Genomic DNA, 23662 nt, shown 5'->3' with positions numbered 1-23662 from the left:
ACGTCAAGTTGAGATTGTTAGTCTCTCAAAAAATAAAATTAAAAAAAATAACAGTTGGGGATGGTCAGAGAAGTATAGGCAAATGATGAAGATATAAAAGCACTGCGGTACAAGGTAAGATGAAGAAGTGTGCGTATAAAGTCACGGAGGTTAAATATTGAGTTACTCACTGATGCGCAGGATGGTTTATATCTTATCTCTCACCTGCATTACTTGCAGTAACTCGCGACTCCCGAGGACTTTGTCTGCCTCCAGCTCGTGCTTGCTTTTCTGCAGGAATTGCCCTGTGCCCTCACTCTTCCTCTGGTGAACTTCCCTGTGTTCCTTAAGTTGCAGTTCAGCCCTCTTCTTCCTTCTCCTGACTCCTGCGCACCGTTGTTCTCCTCTAGCTCCCCAAGTGCACACGAGCGCCTGCACATCTAGTTACCTCCTAAAAATCTTTGGCCCTTCCAGTCATTCACCTCTGTAAGGATCTTGGGAAATTTTCACTAAAGAATGAAAATAATGTCGTTTGAACTTCATTCTCAAACCTTTCCAGGCCTTCCTTTGATGACAATTTTTAATTTTTTTGTCTCAGGATTGGATTTTATCTGACTATTCTCCAGATATGTCCTCTTCCATGTCTAGTCTTTTTCTTTCTACTTTCAAACTCTCTACCTCTAATTTTGAATTCTTTCTGCTGTTTGCTTAAACTCTTTATCTTTAGTTGCTCTTTGGTTTAAACTTTTTGTCTTTACTTGTGCATAGGAAACATTTTACTGTTATTGGAAGTGTTAATGCAGAGTCTGGATGACTGACCGTCAGGTGCTATTAGAAAGAGGCCAATGTGGGACAGAAGGTTAAACTAGATGATTGAAAAGCTTAAAATGAGTGGATATTGTGGCTGAAAAGGACTTTAGAAAGATTTAGACAAGTGGTGCAAAAATGATTATGAGAGTCACAAAGAGAGTTTTTAAAAATGATACAGATTTTTGAGCCCTACTTGTATACATTCTGTATCTGAACCTCTGGAGGTTTGGCTGTATGTATACAAAGGTCCATGGGAGATTCTATGAAGTCAGCTTGATGCTGGTTCTTAAATCAGCGTTTGGAAACTGCTGATCTAGTCCGAACTCTTCACTTTACAAAGAAATTAAGGTCTAGTTCATACACTTAGTTGACATCCAGCCTGCATCAAGAACTCAATTCTTCTGATTATTAACTAGCCCATTGTTATTTCTTCTTCACATTGATTCCTCTTCTGTATCAATCATTTAGCTAACAAACAAGTATTTATTTAGTACTCTTAGGATTAGATGCTGTTTCCTTGGGAGGAGGCAGTATAATATAATAGTTGAGAGTGCAGCTCTGGAACCAGAGTATCTAATTTTTTATCTGGCTCTATCATTTTCTACCTTTGTAATCTTGGGTATGTTCGTGACAAACTCTGCCACAGTTTCCTCATTTGTAAAATGAGGACAATAATTACAGAAGTTCACATTTATATTTTCTAGCCTATTTTTTTGGTGAGAAAGATTTGCCCTGAGCTAACATGTGTTAGCAGTCTTCCTCTTTTTTTTTGCTTAAGGATGATTAACCGTGAGCTAACGTCTGTGCCAGTCTTCCTCTATTTTGTACGTGGGATGTTGCCACAGCATGGCTGATGAGTGGAGTATGTTTGTGCCTGAGATCTGAACTGGTGAACCCGGGCCACTGAAGTGGACTGTGCAGAACTTTAACCACTCAGCCATGGGGCTGGCTCCTCGAAGATACTTTTTATGATTTAAGAAGGTCCTTTGTATTATAATCCAGACCGTCCAAAAAGATAAATGTGCCAGTTAGATTAGGTTTAGTTAAATGGCGTATTAGAAAACAAAGTGGGGCCTTATACAAGGCAGAAGGTTATTGCTCTGTCCCATTAAAGAAATCCAGATGTAGGCAGCCTACGATCTGATGGCCTCATGAATATAAAAGAGGAAGGGAAAGAAGAAAGATGTTTTTTCTTTCAGGAAGATTCCTCCCAGAGGTTGTGCACAAAATGTGTGCACAATTTCATTGGCCAGACCTCAGTCACAGGGCAAAGGAGTCTGGAAATGTCATCTCTTTTCTTGGTGGCATGTACCCAGCTATGAATGGAGGGTTTTATTACTAGAAACAAGAGGAGAATGTATATTGGCATCTGCTCTGTCACAGTAACGATATGAATTTTCATGGCTCTGGTTGAGTTCATTGGGGTATACAGACTCAAAGGGATCTGAACCTGAGTAAACCTTGTTCTTTGTCAGTAAGGGAGATTTCACACTGAGGACTTCCATCAATCCATTTGGTATAGGAATGTGCTGAAGAGCCTTTCATTAAGCAAAACATAGTCATCTCTTCATTCATAGTTCATTAAACATTTTGCCTGAGAGCAGCGACTTTTCAGTACACCTGGTTTATCAGCTGTCTTTCGTAATTGAATCCTTTTTTCTCTCTAAGGGAGGTAAAAAGATAAAAATGAAGGACTGTTTGTCTTTGATCAACAAATAGTATGAAGACTGTAGTAGACATTCAATAAATTATGGCTACTTTATTATTATTATAATTATTATAAATATTTGATTAGATTATCTCCAGAGTTCCTTCTAGTTTAAAAGTTGTCACTGCATTCTAGTCTTCAATTATTTTATTTCAGTAGTGAATGGTAACTGATAATTTTTGCTTTTTTTCCCCATAATTTTTGCTTTGTTTTAAATATGAATCTCTGTTACTGTTTTAAAATTCTAGTTCTCAATTTTGAACCATATGGACTTTCCTTTTCTTCATCTGGCTTCACTGGACGACAATCTCCGGCTGGCATTTCTCTTGGTTCAGATATATCTGGGAATAGTGCGGAGACAGGGCTGAAAGAGTAAGTTCCTTTCCCATTAAAATTGAGAACATGGGAGTGTTTAACTGTCTTTTAATATAGAAGGGTTTCTGAAAGCTAAATTCTGCATGGGCTGTTGTTTCAGTTGTTTCTATTTATTGCTCTTAAGATGTTGATACTGTATAGTCTGTCCTTATACTTCAAGAGAGCTTGCTTACTTCCAAGACAGCATAGGATGTACACAAGGTAATGATATGTGTGTTATTACTACATATTGTATGTATATGTGTATAAATATATATACACATATACACATATATACATATATATATTTTTTGAAATCAAAACTGTATCAAAACTTATATAACCAGGTGAGTATTCAGCATATCTTTCTACATTCCTCATAATCTACTTACTATAACCATCTGATTGGAAGATTAACAAATATAGAGATGAACATAAAATAAGGAAACTGACTTCACTTCGGGAGGCTCTGTGATTTGCTCAAAATGCTTTCAGAGCCTCTTTCCAGCCACCTTAAAAATTCGTGACATGTTTGTCTAAATGTCTCACATAGAGCCAAATCTTCTTCCTTTTTAGATTTTGATTTTGGAAATATAAATAAATAATTTTTAGAAACATGATTAAGTTAATAAAATGAGATGAATGTAAAGTGCCTCATCTAACCCAGTACATAGTAAGTGATTGATAAATGGTAGCTGCTATTGTTAATAATAATTGTCATTGCCATCATGATCATCATTATGCAAAAGCTGAGTTTACCAAATAAAATTAGTGATCAGTCTGGATAACTTTGGTCAATAGTATACTGATGTGACATAGAAAATGAAAATGGCTTTCTTGTCTGTGAAGGAGCTTTTTCTAAAAGAGTTAAAAAATGTTTTGAGAAGTGGCAGCATGGTTGGAATAAATGTGATAAAATCTCAAAGGTGACAACTTTGAAAGATGCCATTTGAATTTTGAGTTCTCATGTGTTCATTAAGGAGTCAGTCTCCTTATTTTATGTTCATCTTTGCATTTGTCAGTCTTCCAATGAGATAGTTATAAGAAGCATTTATTAGAAGAATGACACATAGATTATGAGGAATGTAAAATATGTCGCATGAGATGGCATAAATTCAACTTCTCTTTCTTAGCCTTTGTTTTCCTGCTCTGTTGATACCCTTTCACCCTTTTCTTTCCCAGACATTTAATTTTGGGAAGCATGGGGAGCATGTGGGCATGTGATTGCAATTAAGTGCCCCAAATGGAACCAGAGGGGCAAGGGAAGGAGAGACAGGAACCCTTCAAACCCGGGAAGGAAGCTTAGACAGTCCCTTTTACCTGCACAATAGGTGACAGCATTTGCATTTTTGGTATTGAGCTAGGATCTAGAGGACTCGACAGGGCCTTGTAATTCCTGTACATATGCATGTCTTACCCTCAGAGAAATGATATTTGGCAAAGCTGCTAAGGAATTATACGTATGCTGTATTATGGTGAAATGGAACATGAAGGATGAATTTAAAATTTCTTTCCAAAGAGGACCACAGCTCATACATTATTTCAGATTAGGAACCCGTGTGGTAGTTAGCAAGGTAATCAGCTTTAGAGAGGAGACAGTCGCTCTTCTGCAGTCTCTGGCAAACTGGGAATAAAGTAGTTGCAAGCCCAATTTAGAATTTCTTACCTTAAGACCTGTTATGGGGCAGTACCCTTCCTCAAATGGGAATTCCTAGAGCTGAATTAAAGTCTATCCCTAATCTTTTGAAGGTTGCTTGGCCAGAATTTACATCTTTCTTTGAATGGTCTGATTAAAAACAATACAATATACCATATAAAACCACGAATTATATTATTATTGTTGTCAAAATCCAGGCAAAGATGACTCATGTTTAAAAAAATTCTTTTACAATATGTTTTGTATCATAAAGAAGTGTATTTTGTGTATGAAATGGCCTTTTGCTGTTCTCTTATTTTCCTGCTTTTTAAACTGTCTATATGTAATGCATGACAGAAAAAATTTGTGTTGATAATAGGCATGTATGCAGATGAAATGAGCCAGAAAAATCTTTAAAATAAGTCAAGACTCCTTTTAGGCTTATTTTTCCTCCCCTTTCTCATTTTGCCCGTTGTTGTGGGTTGGGTTCCCTCGGAAGCTCATTCTGTGGTGGAATTTAGCATGCAGGATATAAAAGAGTGCCCTTGGGATCAACATCTGTGGAAGGAAGGGGAAAGGAGCAGGTTTGGGCAGAGGAAGAAGATGAGATGTGATGCAGTGCCAATGACAGCTTCTCCCGACCCTACGGGGAGGTCTGAAGCTAGAATGGCCCTTCAGATTTGTCCTTAGTTAGGCCAAAATGGGTGGCCAGGATCAGTCACTGGATGTGGGCTGCCCTGGAAAGGGGTGTGATCTCGGGTGAGGTGGCCCTCTGCGGCCGAGGCGATTCCAGAGGGACCTGCACTCCCAACAGCTGGGCAACAAGTGCTTCATTGAAGGGGGATCTAGATGGAGCATTCTAGTGTCCAGTGTACCTGCCTTTTTTTGGTTAAACTAATAGTTGGATCATTTATTAGTGGAACTTGGGGAGCTGCTCTTTTTTTTCCTTAATAATTAAAGGATTTGTTTTGGTGAACAGGGTTACAGAAGCACTGTAATCCTGTTGTGGGCATTCATGAATCCCTTTGAGTTGCTGCTGTTGAGCAGCCTAGAGATGTTGGTGTTCAGTTTAGTGGTTCCCATGACTACTTTCAGATCTGCTCATGCAAGGACAATCAGTTTTCTTCTAAGAGGTTTGATAGATAACTAATGGTTTTTATTTTTTAAAAACTTTTAGAAAACTCTTTTGGTACCTGAAAGACAGGGAGAAAGGAAGATATTTGTAAAGAAACATTCTTCAGTAAAATAGATTGAGGAGGAATGGACTAATTTCCTGTTGGGTGTGCTTTATTAATATTCAGATTTTCTTTCAGCCCATTTGTGCTTAATAGTATCAGTTCTTCACTCAATATGAAGTATAACTACCTGTTTTTGTTTCTGGCAGAGTACAGAAAATCAGATTGTTCATGATTCCAGCAAATTAGAAGGGAATAATAATTAGTACAGATATTTCTGAGTCTTTCTTTTAGATTCATCTCATGATCTGCCTATCTTGTAATATAAATTTTCAAAATGCTATTTTGGACCATGACAGGGATGCTTAAATGAGCTAAGTGCCAAGGACACATAGTTTTTATATGTAAACAACAGAGGCAGTCTTTGGCTGTTTCAGCCAGCGCTTATGATTATATTATTCACTCTAGATTCACAGCTGTAACTTTTGGGATAATTGTAGGTGAGTCCAAATTCTAATCACTACTTTAACTCTTCTTCAACTCAGGTATAGAAAACTCCTAACCTTGATGCTTTTTCCAGAAATCTTACTGTTTTCTTTTATAGATCAAACCTTATTTCATTTTTATAAAATTACATTTATAATAGTTGAAAATGTAGCTAGTGTTGATATTAAGAAAATCTTTTGGATTAAAGGTAAGTTTACACATAGTAGTGGATTTGAATGATGTTTTTTGCTTTCAACAGGATTTTATTTAGTGAATTTTTAGGGTTTAGTGAATATGTAGGGTTAATTCCTTTGTTGAGTGATTATAGCTAAGAAACTTGAGTCATTTCTGATCTGTAACGCATTCAGAATTAAAGATAAGATATTTTTGAAAAATCAATGGGGGAAAGGAACCGATTTACAGTAGTTCTATTTTTGGACAACTTACTCAAGCAACTAAGTGAAAGTTAAATGATCTGAAATTTTTAACTAAGTCTAGAGTTTTGTTGCCTTAAATCCTTTGGCTGGAGGGTGGAGGGAGGTTGGCTATAATTAAAATAAAATCTAGAGACCTAGGTTTTACTTCTGGAATATGGGATGTAATATGAAAGCTGTTTCTGAAAAACCATGGCAGAGATGTGTTTTTAAAAATGCCTCAAGAAAGTAACTATTTAGCAATTATTTAAATTGACCAGATTTCATTTTTGATCTCCTTAGGACAAATAGCTTGAAACTGGAAGGTATTAAGAAATTGTGGGGGAAAGAGGGCTACCTTCCCAAGAAGGAAAGCAAAACTGGTGATGAAACTGAAGCTGCGCCTGTACCTCAAGAGAGTATAACAATGGAGAATGTAGATCAGACTATAACAAAAAAGGATCATTCTCAAGTCCTTACCCAATCCAAAGAGGAGAAAGAAAAGCAGCTGCTGGCATCATCATTATTTGTTGGGTTAGGATCAGAAAGTGCAATCAATTTGGTAAGTAGTCAGTTATATTCCTCTGAGAATCTGTGTCCCCTGTTTTGTACAAAAAAATTGGCTCTACAAAAGCTCTTGGCTGTCATTTATACACATGGTGGGAAATGGCCTCCCCAGCTCCAGAATCACTAGCGACACATTTTTTATGTTCCTGAAAGAGAAAATCTAATGGCAGCTTGAGTCAGGTGTTCTCTTTAGTGCAGTCAGCTAGGGCCAGAGTCAGGGTCCAAATAAAGTTCCAAATATGACCATGGGTATGCTCACCCCTGTGGGTTGATAGGACAGTTCTCAGTGGGATGGGGGCTTGATGGAAATGGTGCCAATAATAATAGTTCAACAGTATTGATATGTCTATGGGAAAAGTTCTCAGAATGGCTTTGTTGTTGTTGTTGAAGATTAGCCCTGAGCTAACATCTGTGCCAGTTTTCCTCTACTTGGTTTGTGGGTCTCTGCCACAGTATGGCTGACAAGTGGTGTAGGTCCACACCTGGGATCCAAACCCGCAGACCTGGGCCATTGAAGCAGAACATACTGAACTTAACCACTAGGCCATGGAGCCGGCCCCTCGAAATGGCATTTCTAAAAGTGAAAAATAGGAATCAGTTTAGATGTTTAACAGTAGGGGAATGGGTACATGTTATATTAGCTCAGAATATTACTCAGCCTTTAAAAATGATAAATGCTGCATTGTAAATTAAAAAAATACTTATGATATATTAAGCAAAAAACCCAGAATATAAAGTTTTATTTATACCTTTGTATTACTGTTAAGAAGATAAAAGTATGTTGAAGCTGAAAGGAATTATACAAAAAATGAAAATTAGATTCAGGCATTATGATTATGATGATTTTCAACTTTTTACTCTGATATAATGTTCTCATAGTAAAAGAATGAAAAGTTGGAGTGAAGGGCAGGTGCTGTTTTTGAGCATCTGAGAATTCCATGTAATTTGCCGTTTGGTGGGCTGATGAACTTAACTAGTGCAAAATTGTGATTAGAACTACATTTTCTTCAGTTTTACTTCATCCCAGTTCTTGCATCCTTTTTCTCCCCACTGGTGGAATTTTCCCTCCATCCCTGTCAACACTAGGCCAGACTCTAGGCTATACTCTGCCTGTATCTCTCTGTTTTCCAGACCCCATTTCTGTCAGACTTGATATTCCCTCCTAAGAAAAAACAAATTCAGCCTAAAAGTATTATAAGTAACGTATCTCAATGCTGTCTCGTCAGCATTTGCACTTCAGCAGCAAAGTGACTGATCTTGGGTCTTTGAGTTGTTACCAGCCAGCTGTGGTGAAGGTACCAGTGGGTGCTCTGGCACTGCTGGTGCAAGTTCTCAGCAGTCAGAGCGCACCCAGGCTAATGAAGCCCTGATTTGTGAACCTCATTGCTGGTGTGGAAGGTTCCTGCCTTCTCAACAAAGTGCATAGCTTTCAGTTAGAGTCTTTCTCAGGAGAACACAGGGTGACACATGAATCATCAGACTCTTTTGTGGTGGGCTTGAAATCAGAAATGTAATTAAGATGTTTTTCTATTTAAGTTATGCTGAATCCTTTTGAGTTACCCCTTATGCTTTTCTTTTCCCCTCAGCTATCATTAGAATAGTTTAAAAAAAAAAAAAAGGAGTGTATTTCCCTGTTTTATGGGACCCTGAATTCTGTGAGGAACTGTGTTGTAACTCAGATGGCATCATGCAGAAAGGAGGGGAAGCAAATGCTTACATAAAATTGGCAAGTATCGTCTCACCCCTCAACCCTGATTTTTTGTCTGTCCCTAGGGCAGAGCACACAGCGTGGGCACTGACTGGATATGCTCCATGTTCTAGATGGCTGTTTTTCTCTAGCAATCCTTTTCCCTTCAGATTTTTCTAATGTTTAAGGTTCTCAGTTACATAGATCAAGGCTATATTGATGTATTTCATTTTAACTAGCTTTTATTTTTAGGTCTGTGGTCCATTATGAGTTAATTTGTTTACATAGTTCACTGTAAGGGTCAAATTTTTTTTCCCCCGCCTTTGTCTTTTATTTCACCTTCAGTTTTAAAAGACATTTTCTCTGGCTAGTGAATTCTAGGTTAACTGTTTCTTTTCCTTAAGTAATTTAACAAAGATGTCAGTCCTATGTTTTCTGGCTTGTGTAGCTTCTGATTAACAGCAGATTAGACAGTACAGGGGAAAAGATCATTAAACTTGAAGACAAAATAATAGAAACTATCCAAAATGAAACACAGAAAGAAAGAAAAGACAAAACAAAAAAACAAGCAATTGAAAAAACCCAGAGCATCAGTGACCTGAGGAACAATATCAAGCAGTCTAATATACATCTAATTTGAGTCCAAATGGTACTGGAAATGGAAGTCTTTCACCCACTTTTCCCACCTCCTTCGCTTGTTTCCATTTTTGTGTTAATAGAATTTTGGTTCTTGTTTGATGACTTCTGAAGTGAAAGGTAGGAGGCAAATGTCTGCTGAGAGTTGGAAGAGATGTTGGAACTTGAGAGAACGACAAGGTTTGAAGAGAGAACTAGAATTCTGGATAACTAGAATCATGCAACGTGTGGCCACACAGTGTTGAAGCCCCCAGGAGGACGGAGACATGGGCTTAGAGTAATAATGCCAGTGTGCTGCCCTGATCTAGACAGAACTTTGTGAGGCGAGGGGACACTAGAGCCATCGCTCTTCTTACAGAGATTCGTAGACCCTTCCTCAGAAGGGGAGCTCAAGGATGGCAAGTTTGCCGTTCACCCTCCTGAGGCTGTAGCAGACATCACTAGTCACAGAATTCTTTCCTGCTGTGTGTTCAGTCAGCCTCTGCCAGTTGATTCTTGAGGTAAAATCAGTTTTCTTCCCTGTTTATTGACTCACAGGCCATGAAATCATTTTATAAACTACTGAACCAGAATTTGAGCCATCCCTGCATTTGAGGGTATCTTAGCTTCTACAAGACAACTCTGGAAACTCAAAAAAATGGCTAGGTTCCTCACTGTTTTTAATTTGTACTCTAGTGTTCTGAAATCTAACAAGTTTTTAGAATTGTTCACAGTTGACTTTTTGACCTTATTTCTTTTTCTGATTTTATGTCTTTTTAATGAGAAATAAGATTTAGCTAATAGTTCAAAGTTATGTAGCTGTCAGAAATTTTAGGGCTTAACATTTTGTTCATCTCTGATTCTTTGTTAATCTATGCTTTATAGATAGAAGCTTAGCAAGTTAGTAAATTGCTCATTTGAAATTATAGAAAAATGTTTAAAACTCATGACTAATAGAATGGTTTCTTTTTATATTATTATGTTTTATTTTTGCAGCTAGGAAAAGCAGATACTGCTTCTCACAAGTTCAGAAGAAAATCGAAAGTCAAGGAAATCAAAAGTGGAGAAACAACCAGTGCTCCTAATATGACCTGTTCTTCCTTTAGTTCCTCGCCAAATGTGACTTATGAAGATTATTTGGATAATTTGCAGGATAGAGGAGACAAAGAATTAAAGAAATTTTCTCTCAGTTCGGAACTTTTGGATTCTGAGTCACTCACAGAACTGCCCTTGGTTGAGAAGCTCTCAGACTGCAGACCACGTACACTGTCTTTGTTTGCTGATAACAGCATGGAAGTTTTTCACCCCCCTCCATCCACTGCAGCCTCGGCTGCCAATGAAACCTCTTTAGTTTCTTCGTTGTTGGAAGGAACTCCTGAATACATGCATTCAGATCTTATGGAAGTCTGTAGTAATGAAACCTTATCAGTGTCTTCTTACAAAGTTTGGAAAGATGACTGTTTATTGATGGTCTGGTCAGTTTTTAATAAGAGTGGTTCGGAATTGAAAAGTGCTAACTTAGAAATTGTTCCTGCAGAAAATTTCAAGGTAAGACAATAAGTGCTTCATTATTTTTGCCTTAAATGGTCAGTGCATACTTAGTGTTTCTCCCGTTGGCTCTTCTGAGGGTTTATAAATTTCTTCCATTTCCTTCTTTCCTCTTTAGCAAAAAAAGTAAGAGGTGTGACAGATTTTTCGTTATTTTGAGTAGGGACGAATTATTCAAGAGATGAGGAAACATAGTAAAGATTGTGGTGGGGAAGCCCATAAATGTAAAGTGAGTGTTGACAGAGCACAGTAGTTAGGAATGCAGGCTCTTCACTTGGACTGCTTGCCTTTGAATCTTGCTTCTGCTGCTTTTGACCTGTGTTACAGGGTCGAGTTATGTAACTGCCTTGTGCCTCAGTTTCCTCACATTTAAAATGAGGATATTAATAGTGTGTGCCTCTGCACTATACTGAGTGCCCAGGCATCAATTCTGTTTCTTCCCTAGCTTCAAGAGACTGCCATTATGATTTCAGGAAATATGCTAATTGCGATATTGTGTGGATGTCCTTGGTGAGGTTATAATGAGATTTGATTAGTAGATCAGTATTCCATAAAACTGATGCTATTTCCTCTGTGAGCCGGAATGCCTTGAATGGGATGTTAAAGGGGCTTAGCCAGGACTAAAGTTCCTGACTCTAGATGTGCATTAGAATCACCTGTGGAACTTAACAAAGCAAAGCAAAACCAAACCAGTCCAGTTGCTGAGCTCTCCCACCAGAGCTTGAGTAAGGGAGGAGAATGAGAAGGGAAGACACCTGTATTTATTTATTTTTAACTCTACTAGCTTTCAAAATCTGGTGCTAGCCAGGATTGAGAGCCACAGACTAGAGTTTAATAATCTTTTTTGTCATTGTTGTTAAATTATACAGAAGTTTTCATTGTAATGCCATTTGTTACATAGTTTTGACTTGTGTACTTATTTCTTAGTTATCTGTGCTGGTGAATTTTTCTCAGGTGAAGTAGTTTTCATCTTCATAATGTGGTTCGTTACTAACCACACTCACAATAGTATGCTTTTGTACCACTTCAATTAAATAGAAAATTGGTATTCATATTATAGTGTGTATTGATCTCTTCTTCAGTACTTTTATTACTTTTATTTACAGATCACTGAGCACTCTGGATGCTGCTTGCCTGTAACAGAGGCAGAAAACACCACCAAAAACTTTCAATATAGTGTGCAGATGGAAAAACCTTTCACAGAAGGAAGTCTTTCTGGTTTCATAAATTATCAAATGATGGATGCTCATTCTGTTCAGCTCGAATTTTCAGTGAACTTATCATTATTAGATTTCATTCGGTAAATATTTTCTGGAATGTTAATTCAGCTTATTCATTCATTCAGCAAATATTTATTAGGCCTTTTCTCTGGGCAGAAGCACTATGCTAGGTGCTGGAGAGTTTAACAGTTCAAAACTAGACACAGTCCCTACCTTTAGGGAGTGTCCAGTCAAGGGAGGAGACATTGAACACTCATATGAGTGCATATGTAATTGTGTCATGCAGAGAAAGTAAATGGGACAATGAGCAATTATGATATGGCATCCAATTTAGGTTGGGGTTGGTTAGTGATCTTGGAAAACTTCTGAGAGAAAGTAATATTAAAGTAATATTTAAACTGAAATAACTTCGAAGATTCTGCATGATTTTTTTTTAAAGCTTGTCAAGTTTGTATTTCATTTATTTGATTCTTTCATAAAATCTGTTTATTAAGCTTTAGAGAGCTGTAAGAAAATTATTCAACAGTTATTAAACTTTTATAGTACATATTTAGCAGTATACTAGGCCCTGTGCAGTATTACCAGAATAATTGAGAAAAACCTAACTCTTCTGCTCTCCTTTAGTTTTATGAATATTTTGTACTGTATTCAAACATTTTTTAAAATGAAGGCTACCTGAACCAAGAATGCAGAATACCAATGAATATCTGTAAAATTTTTTTAACCTCCACACATCCAGTTGTGTTACAGTGCTATAATTTTTGCTCCTCTTTCAAGTCTTTTAGTAACAACTTGTCTATCAATCTGTCAAAGAATATTAATGACCATGGTACTGTATTAGATAGAATCCAGCCTTCAGAAAACTTGCATTCTGTGACTGTGAAGGTATATTCCATGGTGAGCATTAGTTACCTGAAGAAGTACAATATATATAGCAAAACGAGTTCTGTGCATATTAATAAAATCTTCTGTATCTTTAAAAAATCTTTTTTCCTAATTATAAAATTAATACATACTTATAAAAATTCAACTATAGAAAAATATAAGTAGAATATAAAAGTTCTCTGTAATCCCACCCTGAGATACCCATTGTTAACTATTTGATCTTGTCTCATGAATCACTTTTAAAGTACATTTGTTTGATGGATAAAAAACTAGACTACTGATGGTGAGCACAATGAGGTCTATACAGAAACTGATATATAGTAATGTACACCTGAAATTTACACCATGTTATAAGCCAGTATGACCTCAATAAAATAGTTTAAAACAATATTGAGGGGCCAGCCCCTGGCCTAGTTGTTAGGTTCAGCGTGCTCTGCTTCAGTGGCCCAGGTTTGCAGATTCAGATCATGGACCTACACCACTTGTCAGCCATGCTATGGTGGTGACCCACACACAAAATAGAGGAAGATTGGCACAGATGTTAGCTCAAGGCTAATTTTCCTCAAGTAAAAGAAGAGGAAGATTGGCATCAGATATTAGCTCAAGGCTAATCTTCCTCAGCAAAAAAAAAAAAAAAAAAAAACACCAAAATTATTGATCTCTATACATGATAAAAGCAGTACAAAAAAGAAAAAAAATACATCTGTTAAAATCCATTCTCTTGCTCTAATTTACTTAAAGTGCTGGTCTTTGTATTCATACTTGTTTATGACTTTAATAGAATGTCTCATTATCCCAAATCCAAAGTATACATGGAAGAAAAGTTTTATATTATATTTGAATGATTCTTGAAGTTACTTGGTAAAATTTTAGTGAAGTGACTCATACTCAGAACTGAGTGATTTATCGAAATGACATTTGCACTTTAATAACATCTCCTTATTCAGTATTTTCATCGGGTTGGAGGATGATGGTAAGCCTTCTACTCATACTTGGTTTAAAAATATAAATTTTATGGCACCCAGGTATACAATGATTGTTTTATTCCCATGAGTTATTTGAAATGGATTTGTTGGTTTAGAATCATTTCATTCTCTTGGACATAAATCTAATTTTAAATATTATTTTTCAGACCATTAAAAATCTCGACTGAAGACTTTGGCAAACTCTGGTTATCCTTTGCAAATGATGTGAAGCAAAATGTAAAGATGTCAGAATCTCAAGCCACTTTGCCTTCTGTCCTAAAGACCCTGCAACGGAAACTAAGACTTCATGTCGTTGACATTATAGGTTTGTAGAATCATGAAAAGGCAATCCTGTGTTTATAGGGGCTTTCTCATAATCAGAACACAAATCACCTCTTATAAGTGTCAGATTTCTTAGAGCTACATTTCCTGTTATGAGTATCTTTCAGATGAATGTGTTTTTCAGACTTTATTAAAGAATTTTTTGTGTGTGTGGTAAAATATATATAACAAAATTTACCATTTTAACCATTTTTGAGTTTACAGGTTAGTGGCATTAAGTACATTCATGTTGTTGTACAACCATCGCCATCATCATCTCCAGAACTTTTTCTCTTCCCTAATTAAAACTGCACCCATTAAACACTAATTCCTCATTCCTTTTCCCTCTCCAGCCGCTGACAACCACCATTCCACTTTTTGTCTCCGATTTGACTACTCTGGGTACCTCATATGAGAGGAATCATAATATTTATCCTTTTCTGACTGGCTTATTTCACTTAACATAATGTCTTCAAGGTTCGTCCATATTGTAGCATGTGTCAAAATTTCCTTCATTTTTAAGCCAGAATACTATTCTATTGTATGAATATACAACATTTTGTTTATCCATTCATCAGTCGATGGACACTTGGGTTGCTTCCACCTTTTGGCTATTGTGAATAATGCTGCTCTGAATATGGGTACACAGATAGCTGTGTTGGAGACCCTACTTTCAATTCTTTTGGTTATATACTCAGAATTGCTGGATCATATGGTATTCAGTTTTTGGAGAAATTGTATCGTTTTCCACAGCAAGTGCACCATTTATATTCCTACTAGAAATGCACAAGGCTTCCAGTTTCTCCACATCCTCTCCAACACATTTATTTATTTATTTTGATAATTGCCGTTCTAATGAGTGTGGAGTAGTATCTCATTGTGGTTTTGATTTGCATTTTCTTACTGATCTGTAATGTTGAATATCTTTTCATGTGCTTATTGGCCATTTGTATATCTTCTTTGGAGAAATGTCTATTGAAGTCCTTTTGTATTAAAGAATTTTTAATTTTTATTCTCTTGTAGGCAACGAAGGGCTATTGGCCTGTCGGCTGCTCCCATCCATCCCCTGCTTGCTGCATTTCCGAGTTCACAGTGACGTATTAGCCCTGTGGTTCAGATCCTCCTGCCCTTCTCTTCCTGACTCTTTACTGTATCAGTGTCAAAAGGTGATGGAGGGATCCTAGCAGAAGTTCTGTTTATATTTTACTCCATCAAAATAAATGGTTTACATAGACAAACTTATTTACCAAAGTAAAAAAAACTCATGGTACTTCTAATGAAAATGGGGATTATTACAAGTTGTGGTTTTATGTGTTTTCTTTATGATTCTTGATCAAGAAGGATCCCCAAGAAACTGTATCCCTAACCTTTTACTCAGGATTGTACAGTTTGTTTGGGTCTCCAAAAAGTGACCTAAGCTAATATTATAAACTGCTAATGATTTATATATCACTTAGCGTGAGGGACTGAAAATATTTATTTTGTTATAAATAATTTTATAGCAAATTTACTCTAGTGCTAGCTGATTTGTAGTAAAGTCAAGTCTGCGTTAATGGAGGGGAGACATGGAATTGATAATCCCAAACTTAATTCATATCTGGCTTGGGAATGCAGTGTATGCTTTTTGGTAGGGAAGTCATTACTTTCAATTATGTTTTTTATATCAGTGTTGAACTAAGTTGGCACAGCACACTCTTAACAGTTCAGGAGATCCAGGAGCATGCTGGATACTGGGGAGATCCAGTCTGTGACACAGTTTTTATTATAGATAACTCATTGCACATAATTGCAGATAATCTGGCTACAAAATTTGTATGTTTTCCACTTGCATTTATTTTTAAAATTCAACGTGAATCACTTATTTTATTTTAAAAACTCACAGCCAATTACAAAATATTATCATACAGAAACAAAACCCACAAGAGCACACAATACTAAAGCAAACAGATATAAGGACTTTTTAGTTATGGCAAATATCTTAGTTACCACTGAAGTCCTTTTGCCAAATTAAAATTTGTGATTAGAGTATAAGTGGCAAAACTGTCTTTCCTGGCCTTTGAATCCACTTGTAGTCAATGGATACAACTGAAACATAAGTATACTGTACAGGTTCTTCAGTAAAATATATCATTTTCATGTTATAGTTGTGCCTGTATGGCCTCTGTCAGAACTGTTATCAGTAGAAGAAGAGGTGAAGCCTAATATGAATAATGGACCAGAATCTTGAGATTGTACATTAATGTTAAAAACTGAAATAGTATTTTATAAAACGTTATGGTGCTGTGGAAAATATTTATTATTTCACTTTTTCTGGTACTTCACCATGGAGACTATTCAGGTAATATAGTTTTAAGTCATTGCAGTTAATACTCTGATTAATTGGTACTGTTTATCACCAAGGTGTGGAATTTTGGTTTTAAGTTATCTCATGCATCATAGCTGATAAAGATGCTTAAGGGGATTCCCGGGAGCTGATAGATTTCATTAGGCATTTATGTCTAGCATATTCCTCCCTGAAAACAAAAGGAGTATTTTTTAAAATTATTTTTTAAGTTATTCATTTCAAAAAATGTTGGACCTTGGTAATTTTATGCTTTTAAAAATACAGTATAACCTTGCTACAAGAGCAATGAAAAGTGACTGGAATTTCCTGTGTAGTTTCTCCTTTTGAATAGAAGATCAGATTCATCCTTAGGCTTCCAGCAGTGTCATGGTGAAGGGAATGTACTGTCTCTGGGCGTGTGGTGGACACTAGTGGCTAAACTCATCAGCATCCTCTTTGTTTTTACCTCTGTCAGCAGCACCCCCCCACTCCACCTGATTCTGCTGTTACTCTGACAAAGAGCTAGGAAGTGCCCTCTCACTTTGCAGAGGAATGCAGCATGTAGCAAAGGAGGTGCTCCAATTTTTTGTGTTCTTACTTCCACATGTTTGCATGGTCACCGAGGCTGGGTCTGGTGTGGAGCAGTAGATGTAAGGTGCCCAGCAAGTACATGGACAGCTGTCTGGAAGAGATTACAATGAGCTGCTGTGCTGTGTTGCTACAAGGGTGTTCATGAGTGGGGTTCATGAGTGATAGCAGCAGTTGTCACGAGAGACATGCTTGGCCTACAGAGCTGTCAATGCCGGAGACATGTAATAGTAGGTTAGGGCTGGAAGCATGATTTTGGGTCTGCCAAAGGGGACATGGTGTCACTTTTGTTCTTTCTGAACCCTTTAAATAAAAACTAGGGTAACAGGGTTTCTACTGAAATGTTTAGTAGAATGTTTACAATTTTTATATTTTTCTGGTTTTAAAAACAAACAATAATAAGAAAGAGTAGATTTTAAAGTACTTCAGAGCATTATCTATTCTGCCTAAACTAATTTCAATGTTTTAAGTTCTAAATCGGGCATCATCAACCTTTTTTGCATTGTAGGAGATGTGACTATAAAGTAGAGAGAATGATTTTGGTGGGTAGATCGTCTCTTTACTTTACAGTCATAATTTAGTCAAGTGAAGGGACAACATCTGGAGTAAGAGCTATGTGGGGGGATACTCAGCTACATGAGTTCTGCGTCAGGCATCTTTGCTGGGAATGCAGGTGGCAGCAAGTGTGAATCTAGGGGAGAGTAATGGCAGACAGGGAAAGCCTGCAGCACAGGTGGAGGAAGAAGGATCAGGCTCCCACCAGATAGTGCCGGTGGAGCCAGGCAGATCAGGCTCAGGGGAAGGTGGGCTCTGAGGAAGGGTCCTTCTGAAAAACCGCAGATGGAAGCAGAGCAGTTATCGGGTGCTTATGTGCAAAGCATGCCAAGCACGGCATATGCTCTGCAGAGGAACATTGTTTTAAACAATATTCTACTACCATCTACCAAAACACTGGTGGTGAAAATGCAGTATTTTATTTTTTCCTTTGTTTTATTTCATGTCAGTAATATTTTAAAATATTGAGCTATTTGTCCTATTTTTCATGGATAAAAGTGGTCTTTGTCTCATGATTGTGAGCCACTGAAAGTGCACTCAACCTATTCACATATCTTTAAGGTGTTTTGCTGTGTTAAAATTTTAGGAGGAAAAAATGCAAGCAAATAATAACTTAGCCATTAATTACCTTATTTTGGAGTTGAATTCTGTAATTTGAAAAAACTCAGTTAAACATATAATAAATGCAAAGTGACCTATACTGTTCTTTGGTCTATATATTCTTTAATATCTAAATAGTTGAATAATAAGTAATACTATTCAGTAATTTGATAGGCAATAGCTAAAAAGAACAGAAGCAATTGGAATGGGATGAAAAGAGTAATTTACTTATTGTAGCCCTAAAGAACTGGTCTAATTGGTTAAAAGTAAAGATACTCTGGTTCCATATGATGTTCAGAGAGAAATGTGTGGACTTCAGAGCATGGATTGCTAAGTGCCTGTCCATATCCCCCCCTTTCATCTTAGCCTGACCAGAGCATTCAAAGCAGAGTGTTCTGTTTCTGTAATGCCCTTTCCTTACTGCTGCCTCAAGATGCAAGAGACACAGTAAGTCAGATGGAGACTTAGTGACCGAAGACTGAGTCTCCTGGCTATCTCTGCATTGTGCATCCTAAACACAAAGCTAGATCAGAAATGGCATTTAAATTTCACTGATTTTTTTCTTGTTGGCTATAATGTATAGCAGGAAAAAAGTACTGAGACTTGAAGCCCCATCTTTGGGGCGCTGAATGTAAAGGAGGTTTAAATGCACCACACTCACTGCAGTAATTGAAAAGAAGGTGGCACTTGAAGAGAGAGGTGCCCTGCAGCCAGATTAATGACTGGCCAGGGTTAATGACTGTATGAAAGTTACTTGTTTATGTGTGTGCATACTGAGAGGCTTTTTTATAGTAAGGAACCATGTGCATATTTTTATGTCCCTTTTGCCTGGTACATAATAGGCACTCAGTTTATTGAATGAATGACTAAAGAGACTTGTCCCCTCAAAATAAGTAATCTGAGACCAAGTAATATCTAGGGATTGATTTTGGTAATCCTGTGGCTCTCTCAGAAGTAAAGAAAAGTGATCTTATCTAGTTTATAGATAGAAGTCAGTGGAAAAGGGTTTTGGTGAAAATAGCTTGTGCCAGTTTGTACCAGGTGGAAGATAGGAAATATGACTACTTGATGAGACCCTGACCAGCCTGGAGGCTAAGTCCTCTGAGGACTTGCCATTGCTATTTAAGAGATCTCTCTGCAAATGCAGTGTGATTACAGATAGAAATTATGATTTGAGGGAGGGGGACTTTTCTGTTTTATGGCAGATGTCCATAAAGTTTTACTGGTCTAGAAGGACTTGTTCTAGGACAGCAAGCAGTAGACATTTGATCAGTAAGGTTAAAGACAGGGTGCTAATGAATATGATAAGGCAGATTTACCAGTTAAATTAGCTTCAGCTATTTCTTTAGAAAGTGAGCGCTATGATCATGGGAGAGACAACTATATTAACGTTAATAAGGTCAATAGCATCAGGAAAGTTGGGAAAGAGCAGGCCTTCTGGGACGAAGCAGCAGGAAAAGGAGTTGCTTAAAAGGAAATGTGTTTCATTTGCATCACATGGGAAACTTTATGGTAGGTGCATGGATCCAAGATAGGAGGATCCCCAAAAATGAGTCTCAGAGAACCGTGAGAGCTCAGAGATTGTGGCCTGGATACAGAGAAGATGGGCTGGGTGTGTGGAAAGTACAGACGATGTCAAACACTGTGAGTTTCCTGGAGCACCTATAATGTTGAAAAAATAGAGAGTCCTTGTGAGTGGTTGCAGCTAGGTTGTGGGCTTCTTTCCAAGGGAAGGAATCACTTTCCTTTAGTTATTTTAAACTGTTTTCCTAAGTGGATGAGTACTTTTCCTTCCCCAAAACATTAAATTGCCAGTGTGACTAAATGGCTGACCTCAGGAAGTTTTTCCCTAATGGGATCTGGCAGGACATATGCCAACTGGATAAAGATTAGAGCCCAGAGATTGTTTATATTTCAGTGAGAGAAAAGTAATTAGACATCTGTTTAATTGCAGAGCTCCTCCACCCCTTATATTATGTGACAAGTAGAAACAAGGGCAACACATATGTATTCGTAGGCAGAGGCATTTGCTCTGAATTGCTATTACATCATTTAATGATGGTAAGGGCAAAACTAGTGGCTGGAACAAGCTGGTGCCCATTGATGATAGATATCAAGGTATAAGAATTTATTTCTTCATCTTACTTGACTGAGTAATAGATGATGAAGTAGAAGAGTTATTGTGAGCTATGGGAAAGAAGAAATGATTTGAACCCAGATATTGCACTATTCTTCATCTACAGAAGTAATAGGAGTTTCTTTTGTAACTCATAAGGAGCCTTTTTGAGCACACTTGAGTTTATGCTAATGAGGTGACTTAGAGTAGGGCTCCTTATGCCTAGCCTCAGAACGGGACTGGTCACCAGAAAGACCAAGTGATCAGAGAGTTGGAACCTTCAGTCCCACCCACCAACCTCAGGGAACGGAAAGGTTTGGGAGCTGGAAATTAAGCTCTATAAAAACTCTTGAACAACAAGATTTGATGAACTTCTGTGTTGGTGAATGCATCCGCATACTGGGAGGGTAAAGCATCCCTGTTCCATGGGGATAGAAGATCCTGTGCTCAAGACCCTTCCATTTCTCACCTTATGTACCTCTTCACCTGGTTGTTCATCTGTGTCCTTTATAATAAACTGGTAAATGTAAGTAAATGTTTCTATGAGTTCTGTGAGACACTCCAGCAAATTAATGGAGCCTGAGAAAGGGGGTCGTGGGGACCTCCAGTTTATAGCCACTTGTTGAGACAGCCTAGACTTGCAATTGGCATCTGAAGTGGGAGCAGTCTTGAGGGACTGAACCTTTGACTTGTATTATCTGATGCTATCTTCAGGTAGAGAGTGTCAGAATTGAGTTAATTTGTAGGATACGCAGTGTGTCTCTGCTGAGAATTGCAGAATTGCTTGGTGGTGTGGAAAAAATTGCATGAATTGACAGATAAAATTTGCATATGTTTAGGTTGTACAATGTGGTTTTTTAAAGGTGTGCAACATGATTTAATATACATTGTGAAACGATTATCACAATCACGTTAGTTAACACATCCATCACCTCACATAGTTACTTTTCCAATGGATTTTTTGAGATTTTCTATATATAAGATCATGTCGTCTGCACACAGCAAGAGTTTCACTTCTTCACTCCCTATTGGATTCCTTTTATTCCTTTCTCTTGCTTAATTGCTCTGGCTAAAACCTCCAGTACTATGTTGAATAAGAGTGGTGATAGTGGGCATCCTTGTCTCATTCCTGTTCTCAGGGAGATGGTGCTCAGTTTTTGCCCATTGAATATGATGTTGGCTGTGGGTTTGTCATATATGGCCTTTATTATGTTGAGGTAATTTCCTTCTATCCCCATTTTGTTCAGAGTTTTTATCATAAATGGCTGTTGGATTTTGTCAAATGCTTTCTCTGCATCTATTGAGATGATCATCACATAGTTTTTATGTGTATAGTGAGAACACTTAAAATTTTAGCAAATTTCAAGTATATAATACAGTATTACTAGCAATAATCACCACACTGTCCATTAGATTGGGGACCTTTTTAAAATCCTATGCCCTAGACCGTTAAATCAGAATCTCTGAGAGGGGGGCCCAGGCTTCAGTAACAGCACAGGTAATTACAACATGCAGCCAAGTTTGAGAACCACTGTTTTAGATGATGTATCACCCTACTCTTCCTCAGTGGGATTGCTTGTGATTGTGTTTTCCCCATACTCCTTCCTGCAATTGAGGTTGATTAAAAGGAATTAGGTATTGAGTGTTTGGGAAGTAAATAATGGTGTTATTTGGGAAGATTGGGTAGGTACAGGGGAAGAATCTTGTGTGACTAAAATGTTGTAGGTCCTAGGGAGATGGTGGCAGTAGCAACTTAGTGTTTGAATTTCCATGAATCGCCACACAAAAATGAGCAGGAAAACTAGATAGCAAAACGAAAAACCCACATACAATTTTTCCAGCAAAACTAAGTGACAAGGTAACCCACGAGCCCCAAAATACAAGCAGGTGGGGACAAGGTACTGCAGCCAAAATGTGTGCATATTTGCATCTCTACAGGAGGAGGCAAAGGGAGGCAAAAGTTGTCTTAATAGACCTGAGAACAGGACAACTCCAAAATAGCCAGCAGATCTCTGGAAAGCACAGAAGATCAATTGGAGATTAGCATGTGAAACTGGAAGGGGTTTTGCACAATTCACAGGGAGTGAGTGCAAGGCACATTCAGATCTGAAGCAGTCTAACCCCTATGAACTCTTGAAACTGACTGGTCATAGCTCCCTTCCAAAATAGGGCAACAACACACTGCTTGGAGATGTATCAAAATTGAGCAGGATACAAAGGCTCTGATGTCAAGACTGTCAAATTTTGATTCCTGACTCCACTAATGACTAATTTGTGCCTTTGGACAAATTTCTTAACTGCTCTGTACCCCAGTTTCTCATCTGTATAATGGGGATAATAATATCTACTTTATGGGATTATTGTGAAATGAGGTAATGCACATGGTGATTCATGTGATCATGATCTATCAGTTTCTTAACATCATTATGAGAAGAAAAAAAGAAAACCAAGAGGGGACAATAAAGACAAAGGAAAGAGAGGGTGCAGATAAAAGTGGGGAAGTTTAGCAAAGTCAGAAAGCATCAGAAAGCAAACTGACATATTTTTTAAGTTATAAAAAAACAGAAAAAAGAGAACTTTGTGAAGTTAGAAAAGCTATTCTGAACCATGCTTCCTAAATACTTAGGAGAACTAATTTTATAGAAATATAAGCAACAGAAAAATACCATGATCAAATCCCATATAAACTGATTATGAGGGAGACAGAGTGGGAGAGAGATTAAGGAGTGGAATAGTACAGAAAATAAAAGCACACTAGTATAACATGCTTACAAAATAGATCAAAACTATTAACCTACTGTTTCAAAACAGGCTAAATGAAATTAAAGAAATAATTCAGGATGCAAAAGAACAACATAAATTAGAGCTATATAAACTCAGAAATGAAGTGACAAAACTTAGGGAAGAAACAAATTTTTAAAAAGTTTCAGAACTGAAGACTAAACAGAAGACACAAGTGTGAATAAACACAAAAATAATGCCTTAAACAGAGGGTGAAAATGAGGATATTTTAAGAATAAAGAAAGGAAATGGTGGTAAATATTGAAGAGAAAGTGCCATATATTGAAGATAGGGAAAGAAGGTCCAACATACGGATTGTAAGAGCTCCTA

The 23662-nt window shown here is 37.3% G+C and overlaps 1 protein-coding gene across 1 annotated transcript in view; it reads left to right on the top strand.

Moving 5' to 3' along the window:
- AP4E1 (adaptor related protein complex 4 subunit epsilon 1) overlaps positions 1–18533 on the top strand; it is a 56836-nt gene extending 38303 nt beyond the window's left edge. Inside the window, exons 16-21 of the mRNA XM_001501712.7 lie at positions 2746–2869; positions 6865–7123; positions 10427–10978; positions 12085–12278; positions 14216–14373; positions 15393–18533. Coding sequence (XP_001501762.5) covers positions 2746–2869; positions 6865–7123; positions 10427–10978; positions 12085–12278; positions 14216–14373; positions 15393–15553 — 1448 coding nt within the window. The 3' untranslated portion in view covers positions 15554–18533. The remainder of the gene's footprint in view (positions 1–2745; positions 2870–6864; positions 7124–10426; positions 10979–12084; positions 12279–14215; positions 14374–15392) is intronic.
- Positions 18534–23662: the final 5129 nt, after the last annotated feature.

This window comes from Equus caballus, chromosome 1, assembly GCF_041296265.1.
Source record: "Equus caballus isolate H_3958 breed thoroughbred chromosome 1, TB-T2T, whole genome shotgun sequence".
Classification (NCBI taxonomy): domain Eukaryota; kingdom Metazoa; phylum Chordata; class Mammalia; order Perissodactyla; family Equidae; genus Equus; species Equus caballus.
This window is presented reverse-complemented; position numbering and strand designations above follow the sequence as displayed.